A 13,184-nucleotide genomic window follows, 5' to 3' on the forward strand; every position below is an offset into this window, starting at 1 on the left:
TCTGCCAGCAACTCAAACATCAGGAGCACCTGCTAAAATACAGATACCTGGGCTCTAACCCTGAAATTCTGACTCTTCATTCAGTCTAGAGTGGCCCCAAGAATAAACAGACATCCTAGGTGGTTCTAACACATAATGAGACTTTGAGGAAGAAAATACATCTGGAAGGGAGGAAAAAAGGAAATACAACTTGAGTCCCTGATACTATGAGAGAAGAAACAACTTCCTCCCAATTTGAATATTTACTTAAGGATGTTCAGAGCTAATTTTGGTATATTCTGTCCTTTTCTTTAGAGAAGTTCACTGAAAATAGAAAGTATGTCTTATGTATTCTACAGAAAATTCTTTTAATGTAGGTATAATTACAGATACATTCAATTATAAAAACATCAAAGGAATGGCTATTTGTCCTTCTGACTGAACAAATTAAACTGAAGTTGTTCACACACATACAATTTTCTTTTAAATCTATCCAAGAAGACAAACACTGAGATTGGTGACCAAAAATTAGGACTGAACACAAATTAGTACCCTAAAAGAGCAGAAGCAAATATAAAATACAGAAAGTAGCTTTAGTTGGACTTTATGAAAGCCATGTTCCCCCAAGAAAGGCCACAGTTGGGCTACTTGGTCTCCTGGGGGGCCGGTGTGACATCCTGAGGGGCATGTGCCTCTGCTGGTACGGCTATAGGTCTTGCCGCAGCAGCAGTGACATCAGATGCAGCAGGGGTGGCTTCTGGGTTGCACCTAGCTCCCATCTGAGTGCGGGTGCTCTCGGTCTGACTGCAGGTGATCTCATTCAGAGAGGCTGAGGATTCTTGACTGGAGGTGGCATCTATCAGACCGGATAGGTCAGTTTGAGCAGGATTGGCCTCCTCTTCTGTTTCCAACTCCGTTTCCTGACTTTGAACTTCCTCACCTTCTTCTACCATAGCAGGTGGTAGCTGTAAGAACGTCTAATGAAAAAAAGAAAACATCAATATGAACTTAGATGAAAAAAACACTGGCTTACAAAGCTAAGCTCTCACATTATCTTACTAATAGATACTGTTCAATCCAGAGTGCTCTAAAACACTGCTGGCCACTTTATATTACAAACATAACTCTGATGGCAATGGCCTAGGTCTTGCTGACTCCAAAGATCAAAGTATTGGATCTTCAGAGAAGAAGATAATATGAAAATGTATTAGCTTTTTTGGCAAAAAAAAAAAGCTTCTGCAAAAACAGTGGCTGATTAGGACTGACTGACACAACTGAAGGGCCAACCTCAGTCAAGGAGATGTGTGAGGGCTGGGGAGGAATAAGCCTTCAGAAAAAACCATGGCCGGGCACAAAGCTTCTGTCCACACTCAACCAGAACACTGGAGCAGCTCTACACGTTTAGCCTCCCGTTTAGAATGGCGAAATAAAAAAGGCCACCCATAACACGTGTGGATGAGGATGTGGAGCGACCACAGCTCTCAAACACTGCTGCTGGGAATGTGGTGCAACTACTTGGCAAAATGAGTGGGCACTTTCTTAAAACATTGAACACGTATTCTCTATTTTTCAGCCATTCTGCTGCTAGGGATTTTACGTGCGCCACGCGCCCCTCTTCACTCCACCGCCCCGCTCCCCATACAAAGACTGGGACAAGAATATTCACAGTGGCTTTCTTTGTAACAGCCAAAGGTGGAAAGAACCCCAATGTCCATCAACAGGTCAATGGGTACACCTGGTAGGTCCCTATAATGGAATACTATTTGGCAGTAAAGAGGGGCTACAGATCGAGGGTAAGATGCTTGGTTGCCTGCAGAAGTCAGGAAAGGGACTGGTGAAGGATGAGAAAGGTTACCAAGGGGCATGAGGAAACTTTTGGAGATAATGGGTATGTTCACCATCCTGATTGTGGTGATGGTTTCACAGGTATTTACATATGTCAGAACATATTAAAATATATGCTTTAAATATGTGGAATTTATTGTAGGCCAAATTATATCTACACAAAGGTGTTTTAAAAAAATGGATATTACATGAATTAACAACAACCTTGGATGGTTTAGCTGGTTTCCCATGAGGAACTGAGTACTTTAAAGATGTAGTCTTCAAAGGAGTAGATTCTTTGTACAAGAAAAATAAGAATGAATTTTGACAAAACTCACCTGATGATAATGATGTGTGGTCTGTATCAAATGCATGTACATGTTGTATACAAAGTTCGCCATCTGGGGCATGTTCTTTATTACCTGTACTTCGTGAGATGGTCGCTCTCCATTCTAGAAAGCAAAGAGAAAGTTAAGGACAGTGAGAAAGTTGATATGCTAAAAGCAAACATTCCAGATGCCCATGTCTCCATCTTACGTACAAGCACTACTAGGGTTTGGAGGACATCAGAACAGTACCCGGACATTAAGATGTCAGTGTGAGTGAGAGCCCAATAACGACTTCATAAAGAGAAGGGATTCAATTTAAATTTAGCAAAAGGTAGAGACTCAAAGAGAATTAAGAGTTACCACCTTTTAATATCAGGCTGGCAAGTAAGATAAGGAGTTTGGGTCTAGGAACCCATGTGGAAGAGCAAGAGCTATAGGATCATTTGAATAGAGAGAAAAGTCAATGTGGCCTAAAGCATGGTCTCTAATACTGTGTATGCTCCAAAGGCAATTTTCAAGCTTACTCAGAAGGAAAATACTAAAACTATTTTTCCTATTTATGTTTCTTTAAAAATAAGCTAACATTACTATTATTTAAAACACAGACTGTTAGTCATGAGGGTTGATATTTAAAAAGGTTTTTTTAACTAATAAAATGCATGGTCAAATAGTAAAGTCCAAACTTCATGGTATGTTTCAGAACTGTCTGGGGCAGACTGCTAACTTGTGGAGGTGTGCGGCCGGCTGCCGGGGCCTGGGATTCAGTAGGTCTGCCAGAGAACGGGTGGGCTGCTGCTGCAGTGGTTTCCGACAACCACCAGTGCAGGTAAAGTGGTAAAGCAAATGAAGACCGTAAACAATCTGCACTTCTCCCTAAACTATCCTAGAATAAAGATGAACACACCTCCTATTTATAGTCATTATAAAATGTTTATAAAGTCTCACCCCTTCTTAGTATAGATGCAGTTCAGAAGACCATAAAGGTAAAAAAACTTCTATCAAGGAAAGGGCTTTTACCATAAAGTAACAAATCAGCACACATAACATTAGCAACAGTGAGTGTATTAAATAGAACTTCTCAGAATTAAGCAGGATGGCAGTATTACATGTAGGCAGGTATTCTTTTGATAGCAGTCACTTTCTGCAAGGATCACACTTGTGTGCAAAGACAGCACTGCTGTTACAACTACAAAACATGGCCTTCACAACATGGGAGGTTCTGTGTGTGTTTGCGTATTTTCCCGGGGTCCGCTGGGAGCTGCCTCTTCTGAGACACAGCCCTAGCTGTGTGGCCCTCTCTGCCTCCAACACAGTCTCTTGAGCAGAAGATAGGGAGCTGCTCCTAGCCCTTAGCACCCCAGGTGTCGGATAAAGCACTGGCTTTCAAGCCTTCTGTTCACTGGCACTCCCTGACCTCCATGTGCCCCCAGATACGTCCCTGCGGCCTCTGCATAAGAAGGCTGTGCCTCAGACCTTGTGTTAGGAGCCTGCTTGTGTAATAATCAGCCCACAAAAGATTGAGAAACACAGGGCTACAGGATCATGTCCAGACCTCGGAGGATGACACTGAAGGCTTCACAGGGCCCCACCTCATCATATCATTCCACCCTTATCCCTCTATTCCTGCAGAGAGGCACTTCCAAGGAAAAAAAGTTTAAAAAAATGTACTCAGCCTTAAAAAACAAACACACATAATTTCATCTTTTTCTTCAGAGGGAGGGAATAAAGTGTACTGTGAACATTTAAAACAGCTTTATTGGGGGAAATTGGAGGGGGAGATGAGAGATTGGGTGAGCCTGGTGGGTATTAAGGAGGGCACGTATTGTATGGAGCACTGGGTATGGTGCGCAAACAATGAATTCTGGAATACTAAAAAGAAATTTAAAAAATAAGTAAAAATTAAAAAAAAAAAAGCTTTATTTAAAATCTAAATGGACCTCTAAGACACTGCATTAAAAATGCAAAGTCCCAAAGTCACAATCTAAAGATTAGCATGCTAACCTTTATGAAAGAAAGAGAACAGTATAAGAAAATAAGTATTTGCTTCTTTATGCAAAAGAAATATAGGGCCTGGGGTAAGGGGTGGGAAGGGGGAGCAAGGAGGACAGACAGGGAAAGGGTACAAGGATAAGGAGGGAGGGCAGAGGCACTTCTGAGTAGGTCCTTTGTTGCTGTGCCCTCCTATGTCCTCTGAAGTGTAGGTTTCTTCAGCGTTCTGGAGTCACACTGCCTGGCTTTTAAAATCTTGGATTCTCCATCTATGAGATGCATGACCAAACTACTTAACTTTGCTAATCCTGTTTCCTCATACATAAAATGGGATTAATACGGAAGAGCTAATTGCCTGATACATAGTGAGTTTTCAATAAACGTTAGCATGTACTATTATTTTACACAGAAAATCTAATTCAGTTCCACAGTGTAGGGAGCGCTCTAAACCACTGGGGATTGATCTACGCAATGCTGTTCCTAGCTACTGGGATCACCTACTGGAGAGTGCTGCTCTATACAATGAAGAAGCAGGCCTACCTTTCTACTGGTTGGGAAAGGTTCTGTTGGAATAATATGCAAATGAAGTGGACGGGCAGTAAGCTGGCTGAAAGCTGGAGTTAGTTCAAAACAGTTCTGGAAGAGGGATACTCTTGCGAAGATATATAGTCCAAGTCTGGCTCTAGACATGGCCACCACTAAGCGACGGACATCCCTTTGGGAAACAAAATTAGCACAGTTCAAGATTAATAACATTTGTATGCAGCTTTTCTTCTTCTTTGTTTTGTTTTTGTTTTTGTTTTTACTTACTCTACTAAATATCCCTGTTAAGCTATGGCAATAAAAAGTTAAGCATCTTAAAAACTGAAATTCAGAATAAACATTAAGTTAATATCAAGTGATTAGTTAAACCAAGTAAAGTTACTGCTTTATCACTAAACTCTATGTTCATGTTTTTGTTTTTGTGGGGAGGAGGGGAATCATGACTAATGCACTGATTTAAAGTAGCTACATTAGAATTATGGAACAAGAAGTCAAGTCATTAAATGTGAAAAAGGCAAAAGCATGACACAGTAGGAAAAAGGATGGGGAGGGGACGAGGCATTATTCGTATATTCATACTGTGAGTTTTGGGAGATTTTAATTATGTAAATCATAATGATGCCCCATTCAAGCAGCAGCTATAAATCTTAATGTGGAAAAGGAAATGCTTTTTAGAAAAGTTTGTCTCCAAATACATGTTTGGTAAGTAAGCAAAAATAAACTATTTTAGAATGCAATAGTTTTGAAACAATTTCTCAAAACATTACATCTTTGTTTACTCTTACATAAAAGTTATCAGTTTGATGCAACTTGATCACTGGGCTAAGCTCCAAATAGATTTTGACTTAATGACAACATTATGAGAGCTTGGAGAGAGCTTAGAGACTTTTCTCTTTATATCTACCAAATAAAATAATAAAACAAACTCTCATTAGTTTTGTTAGTAAGTCGTATGAGATGAAGGTTTATATAAAACTGAATGGCTGCTTTGTAATAAGAATATATTATTCCCATAAATCTCTAGCACATAAATACATCACAATAAATGATAAAAATAGATTATTGTTTGTTTTGACAGTTCCTAATCCGGGAAGAACAAATGGTTTCTTTATTCTCTAACGGTGAAGCTGAAAGACTTGCATGGGAAAAAAAAGTCAGAAATCCTGTGCAATGAAAAATGTACTCTGAAGACTCCTTTTACCACCTTACCTTTTTAAATTTCTGACACTGCTTCCAACAAATATAAGATACTAAGATTTTCTAATAAAATCCTATCTCTGAGTGTTATTGAAGACTAAAAAGCAAATGCACTAAAATATTTAAGATTGAAAAAATTCAGAAGCAATGACAATAGTACACTCTGCAAGAATCTGATATTGTTATACTCCAACAAAAAGCTTGCCAAGCCAAATGCTGCCATAACAATTAATAAGAAGTTCAAAATTGAAGCAGATAATAAATTTCAATAATATTGAAAGTTTTCTTTATGTACCTCAGATGGCCCACTGCCCTGGTTCTTACTAGAGAAAGGAGAATATAATCATTCTGTTGACCTTGAAATCTGTCCACAGTTGTCACCTAGGAAGAAAAAATGGGAAATAAGGTATATTTTCAAAAGCACAATAAATAAAACTCTAGAGAGAGAATTTAAATAATATTTCAAAAATAAAAATCTTATAATTAAGATAGTCAACCTGAAAAGGAAACATGATCATATACTTGGAACTGAGAAAATCAGTTAACGAACACAAAGAAATAAACCTTAGTAACCAGATTAGGCTATGTTCCTGTTATTACACTTATAGCACTGATCTTTACCTCTAATGACAACCAAATTACTATCTATAGAATAAACAGTCTTCTCCTACTAGACTGCTCAACACATTGGACGCAGGGACCTGGTATCCCAGTTTGATGCCCAGCAGTATAACTCAGTATGCTCACTTATTATTTGATATATTCTTAGTTCTCACGGATAGCACCTTCTGACACACAAAAAATAAGTAATTTTCATAGCACTTTTTATTCACTTTGAAACTATATATACAATTAGGAAAGTTCATGCAGGTTTTAGTCTAATACTGGCACTCAGGCATTTATTTCTTTTTCACTAATCCAACAAAAAAAAGTGCTTATCTGCATAAGCTATAATTCACGGTCCATACCTTTAGGAATTTTACAAAGCATTTCTTTTCAATCAACTTCACAGAAGTATAATTTACATGTAATAAAATGCATTCACTTGGACGTATCTACTTTGATAAATTCTGACAATAAATGCTCCTAGATAAGCACCACAATGAAGATTTCCATTACCTCAGGCCCCTTTGTAGTCAAAACTGTATCCCTAAGCCCTGGGCAAACACTGATCTGCTTTCTGTCACTATAGATTACTTTCTGCCGGGCTAAAATTCCTTAAAAATTGAATCATATACTTTTTTTGTTTGGCTTCTTTCACTGGGCATGTTTTTGAAATTCATCCATGTGTTGTGTTCATTAGAAATTCATACCTTTTGCCTGTTGAATAGTATTCCAATGAACAATATTCCATATTTGATTATCCATTTACCCATTCATGTCATTTGGACTGTTTTTGGTTGGGGCTTTTTTGTTTTAAAAATTGATTTCAGTGTAGTCAACATACAGTGTTATTTTAGTTTCAGGTGTACAGTACAGTGTTTCAGCAATTCTACATTTCACCTGATACTTGTCATGTACAAGTGTACTCCCTAATCTGCATCACCTAGTGATGCATACTTGTCATGTACAAGTGTACTCCCTAATCTGCATCACCTAGTTCACCCAACCCGCCATACTCCTCCCCATCAGTTTGTTCTCTGTAACTGAGTGTTTTTTAATTTGTCTTTTTGCCCCTTTGATCGTGTTTCATTTTTTAAATTCCACATCAGTGAAATCATACGGCATTTGTCTTTCTCTGACTTATTTTGCTTAGCATTATACTCTCTAGCTCCATCCATGTTGTTGCAAATGGCAGGATTTAATTTTAAATGGCTGAATGATATTCCATTGTGTGTGCATGCATATATACATACACATATACATGCACGCACGCACACACACACACACACACACACACACATCTCACATCTACTTTACTCATTTATCAATCGGACACTTGAGCTGCTTCCATAAGTTGGCTACTGTAGATGATGCTGCTATAAACATAGGAGTGTGTGTACTGCTTTGAATTAGTGCTTTTGTATTCTTTGCTGGGTCAAAGAGTAGATCTATTTTTAACTTTTTGAGGAACCACCATACTGTTTTCCACAGTGGCTATAGCAGTTTGCATTTGGTTTGGGGCTATCTTGAATAAAGCTACAATTCACAGTATAAGTATTTTTGTGGACACTATGTTTTCACTGCTCTTGAATAAATATCTAGGAGTGAAACTGCTGAACTGTACAGTAAGTGTGTTTAACTTCATGAGAAACTGTCAAGCTGTTTTCCAAAGGTGCTGTACCACTCTGCACATTCACTAGCATTGTTCTAGATTCAGATTCCAGTTGCTCCACATCCTTGCCAACAACCGGTGTTGGCACTGTGAATCTTGTCAATTTTAGCCAACCTATTTGGTGTGCAGTATACCTCATTATAGTTTTAATCTGTATTCCCCTGACACAAAGAATGATGGTAAGCACTTTGCATGTGCTTATTGGCCATTCCTATATCTTCTCGTGTGAAGTGACTATTCGTTTGCCAATTCTGTATTGGGCTGTCTTTATTTAACAATGACTGTTACAGAAGTTTGTATATTTTGGATTTTAGTCTTTTGCTCTTATGTGGGGATATATTCCCTGGAAATTTCTGTTGCCAACCCGACCATGTGGAGAGCTTGTCTGGGAACTGGGCTCACACACTCAGAATGGCAGAGGAGGAGGATGAAATGAACACCCTGGTCTTTGATACACCATGGAGTCACTCTGTAACCCAGTCCTGGAACCATTTCACTTTTGTCTTCTTGTTATGAGATGGGGGGTGGGGAGACTTTCCTTCATTATTTAAGTTTTTCTGTTATAAATAAAAGGACTCAGATACTGAGGTTCTTCTACTTTTAAGCTGTCTCCATTTGAAAGTTACTAGTTTCTCATTTGCACTTTCTATGTGGAGTATTCAGTATGTCCTTGTTCTCCTTTCAACTTTGTCTCCATTTCTGTGTTTTTATTTTCTTCCAGCTCACGTTTCATCTCTTCCTGAGTTATTAAATTTCTCTGCTTTGTAGCCTTCCCCAACAGAAATGGTTACTTCATTAAGCATTTTAAAATTCACAGCCAAATGTGTATTCAAAGTTTTCATCTGTTCCAGACCAACATGTTTTTGAAGCAAATGTCTTGTCGGTATGTTCTGATGTCCTCCTTTTTTTCCTATATAAATTGAGCTCGTGCTAGGTTCCTTTTTCTACTTCATCACTGAATAAGTGGTTTCTTAGATTAGCTACATGCCAGCTACATGCCTCTGCTACTGTAGAGACAAGTCTGCTTTTGGGGGAGCATGGCTCTGCTTCTTTGAACCAGTTTGGGACCAGGAAGGCTCCTGCTCACCGCAATTTCATACCCACTGTTCTGTAACAGGAACATGGCTCTTGTGTGTCAGAGTATGCCACTCACCTTCAGAAAGTGTTTCCACTGGTACTTTCAAGCCTGGTCCTCTAAATTCTCTTCTTCCTAATTTTCTCCTTGATCTTAGTCCTCTGATTTGTGTCATCTCACTAAAAATATCATTTGTCCTTCCCTCCTCCCATTTTCCTGCTATTCTTGGATGATTTCCAAGAAAAAGTGAAAGAGCTTCTATACAGCCATGTTTACAACCAGTCTTAATTTCATCATTAGTAATACAGTTGTTATTCTAAACTTTCAGCCTTTTATTGAAATAATCAAGCATCGTACTTGATACTACACAAAAAATAAAAGTATAAAAAAATAATCCTCAGGTCCAAAGGTGCTCTACAATCTTCCCTTATTCTCAAGAAAAAACACTCTCCCACACATACCAATAAAACAGTACAAATTATACCTTTGAAAAATAATTTTAAAAAGCTACAATCCTACTGTAACAGTACATAAATAATGTAATTTTATTATCCTTCCTTTTACCAACAAAAAGTTTCAGGATCATTTACTTCTGATTACCATCAACAAAATCTCCAATGTGGTAGTTGAGACAGAAGTTCATAGTAAACCAATAACGCTGTCAGACAGGACTGCTAGAGAATTATTTATAGCTCCTATTATTTTATTCTCTTATGTCTTAAAAGGAGATAGCAAAGAGACAAAGTAGAACAATATAAATAACTCGTAATAAATAAAATTTTCCCATCTTGCCAACATGATGAATAACAGAACATATCATATTCACAAAATTACCTTATTTGGTCTTCCAATCAATGGATTGCTTCCACATCGTCTATTGATGATGTCACGAATAAGATGCTTTTGCCCATTATATGTTGTTAGAATACTGATCTTATCAGCAGGATAACCAAGTAAACACATATACATAAAAAGTGCCACCACATATTCTGCTTCTCCAAGATTCTGTAGTGTAAAAATGACAAGATTATGCATTTATTTCCTTTTTCAATTTTGTAGAAAGAATGAGTAAGTGGCACAACTGTTCACTTATCACACCTCAAGAAGTGAAGTCAACTTGGACAAGTGAACACCTTTCATAAAACTAAGGAATAATCCTATCCTAGGTTAACACTGATAAATAAAAAGAGTATCTGGTAATTACTTCTCTTTGACACTTATAATGTATTAGCAACATATGGACTCATCATAAAATAAAAGTTACCCACTTAAAGGCTTAATATTTCTAGGTCCACAACAGTCTTAATACAGATCAATAATATTCTGCTGCAGTGTACTGCAACTGTAGGTATAAAAGAAACACTACTACAAAGAAGCAAGGTCACCGACTAAGAAGCCAGTAGAAAATCCAGTCTAATAGCGTATGTATCTAGCCGTACTGCAGTGCACTCTCAATGTTGGGGCAATGTTTTTTTCTTTTTCCTCACACTTCTTAGTATTTTTTCTGTTTGTTCTCTCCTAATAGAGAGACCACTTTAAGTGGGAAGAGGATGGGGTCTCAAATTGGTGGGTTTGGCTTATGTTTATGCTTAGCTGAATCTGAAAGTGTGGAAGTGCACACAAGGCTGCTCTGTCCAGTACAGTAGAGACTAAATTAGAAGCATTAGATGAGAGAAGAAAGTAAAACAAGAATATAAAACATAACATGAATCAAAAAAGAAAGACAAGAAGCTGGTTTTCATTTAAAGGCAAAGGTACCATTCAGGAACACCTTTAGAAAAATCATTTATATTCTAGTTCTTGGTGATACTCTCACAGCCTGAGTTACCTCTTCCATTTAACTTTTCTAGTTCTTTGGAAGACAGGAGAGAAAAGCAGCTACATGTGTATGAATTTTTCCACTGTCTACTGATAGCAAACTAACTTTAAGTGTTAGTTCTACTAGGATAGATAAAGAAACAATCAACCAACCAACCTTTTGGTGTATATGCTGCTGGATCTTTTTATGTAGATTATCTGTATAAACTTCCATGTTTTGCTGTACCTCTTAAAAAATAAAATTGGACAGGGCGCTTGGGTGCCTCAGTCTGTTAAGCATCTGACTCTTGATGTCATCTTGGGTCATGATCTCAGGGTTGTAGGATCAAGCCCTGTGTTGGGCTCCATGCTCAGGGGGGAGTTTGCTTGAGATTCTCTCTCTCCCTCTCCCTCTGCAGCCCATACTCCCCCACCTTTACTCTCTCTCTCTCAAATAAATAAATAAGTAAATCTTAAAAAAAAAAAAAAAAAAAAAAGGACCCTATATATTTTACAACCTAGTTTTTTTTTTTTCATTTAATATAGCATAAACGTTTTTCTTGTCAGTAAATGAAGTTATAATGTTATTGTACTTAATGCCTATTCATTATATGGAATAGGGACTAATGTAATTAAGCCCTACTGACAGATCCTTTGGTTGTTTTCTCATTTTTAAAATAATATGCGGTAAAAGAAAAAGATCTGATAGACATTTCAGTATATAAGTCCTTGCAAACTTGCCCATTTATTTTTTTAGGACAAATTCTTCAGAGTTAGGACACTGCTTTTAATACATACTGACAATCTGTTCACCAAATTGCTTTCCTTCTAGCATTGCATGAGTATAAAATTTCCCTAAACCTACTCCACACTGAGTATTATCAGAGGTGAATATACACTCTAGTGACTTTTACTTGCTACAAATCTTTTTTTGTGAACTGCATATTCTTATCCTTATTGCATTTTTCTGTTGGGGTGTTATTTTAAAAAGTGATTTATTGGAGTTCTGTATATATATATTCAGAATTCAACCCACTGTTAAATCTTGGAAATAAATTTTGGTCTCAATCAACATTCTTCTTTATGATTTCTGCTTTTGGTAATGAGCTTAAAGACCTCTGTCACCCTAATGTTATCTATTATAAATATATATATACTATATATGTATATATTATATATTAAATCACTATCTTCTTCTTTCTAGTGTGTTTACAGTTTCTCTTCTTTGGTGTACATATCTTGAATCTACCTGAAACAGAATTTTGTGTTGTGTGTGAGGTGTTAACTTAATTCTGTTTTTTCAGTGGCTAGTCAAATGGTTCAAGAGCACTGATTTAGGTAGTAATTCAGCTAGTTAATGCAAAATAAACTTATAAGTTTTACGTTTTTCTTACCTGATAAAAGTAAGGATTAGGTTCAGACTCTCCTACTCCTTGAAAATCTTCCACATTGATGAGCTGGAAGTCATAAAGCAAGCCGGCATTTGCTGTACTAAACTCTGGCAAGAGCTGTACGTGGGGAAGATTTCCCAGATTCTTGTATCTCCAGTTGTAGAGGTTACATAAGCTTTCCAAAGATAAAAAGCCCCCCAAACAGGAAATATTAGTGACGCAAAATTTGGATTCCTAAGAGGGTGTGTACTTCCTTTTAATTTTCATGTTTAACTATTTTGCACTCATCTTTTTAGCAATAATCCTTTTTTAACTTGTCTTCCTGCTTTAAGTAACCAAAGGTCCGCAGACTTAATATTATAGAAATGAAACTATTTGTTTTATGAGATAAATGCTCATTTCCTCCTCAAATAAAAAAAAATCAGGGAAGTCTGTAAACTGAGGAATACTTTGAGGTAATTATGAGAGAGAGCCTATACACTTAATATAAGTAAGAACTGGTGTCTTTTTCTCTTGTTTACCTTTTGTTTTAGATTTCAAAATGATATTAACTGTATATCTTCTGGGGACATGAAGAAAGGGCAAGGGACAGGGAAAAGAAGCTTTGGTTTACAACTCACGTAAATTAGTATCAGTGAATTAAGTGTAGGAAATAACTCGATCATTCACACCCCATGCACAAGGCAATACAGGTGCTTTCAGATTTGTAGATGGCAGGTTCCTAGATGCAGAGAATTCTCGAGTCTCTACTGAACATACTATCAAACAGTTGGATCATGGAGCTG

At 37.3% G+C, this 13,184-nt stretch overlaps 1 protein-coding gene across 1 annotated transcript in view; it reads right to left on the reverse strand.

The window, feature by feature from the left end:
* Window positions 1–323: 323 nt before the first annotated feature.
* AQR (aquarius intron-binding spliceosomal factor) overlaps window positions 324–13,184 on the reverse strand; it is a 94,915-nt gene continuing 82,054 nt past the window's right edge. The window contains exons 30-35 of the mRNA XM_059181102.1: window positions 12,403–12,574; window positions 10,046–10,216; window positions 6,157–6,242; window positions 4,662–4,836; window positions 2,142–2,255; window positions 324–956 (exon numbers count right to left, since the gene is read on the reverse strand). Of these exons, the coding sequence (XP_059037085.1) occupies window positions 624–956; window positions 2,142–2,255; window positions 4,662–4,836; window positions 6,157–6,242; window positions 10,046–10,216; window positions 12,403–12,574 (1,051 nt within the window). The 3' untranslated portion in view covers window positions 324–623. The remainder of the gene's footprint in view (window positions 957–2,141; window positions 2,256–4,661; window positions 4,837–6,156; window positions 6,243–10,045; window positions 10,217–12,402; window positions 12,575–13,184) is intronic.

The sequence above is a fragment of the Mustela lutreola genome, chromosome 7 (genome assembly GCF_030435805.1).
Source record: "Mustela lutreola isolate mMusLut2 chromosome 7, mMusLut2.pri, whole genome shotgun sequence".
Taxonomy (NCBI): domain Eukaryota; kingdom Metazoa; phylum Chordata; class Mammalia; order Carnivora; family Mustelidae; genus Mustela; species Mustela lutreola.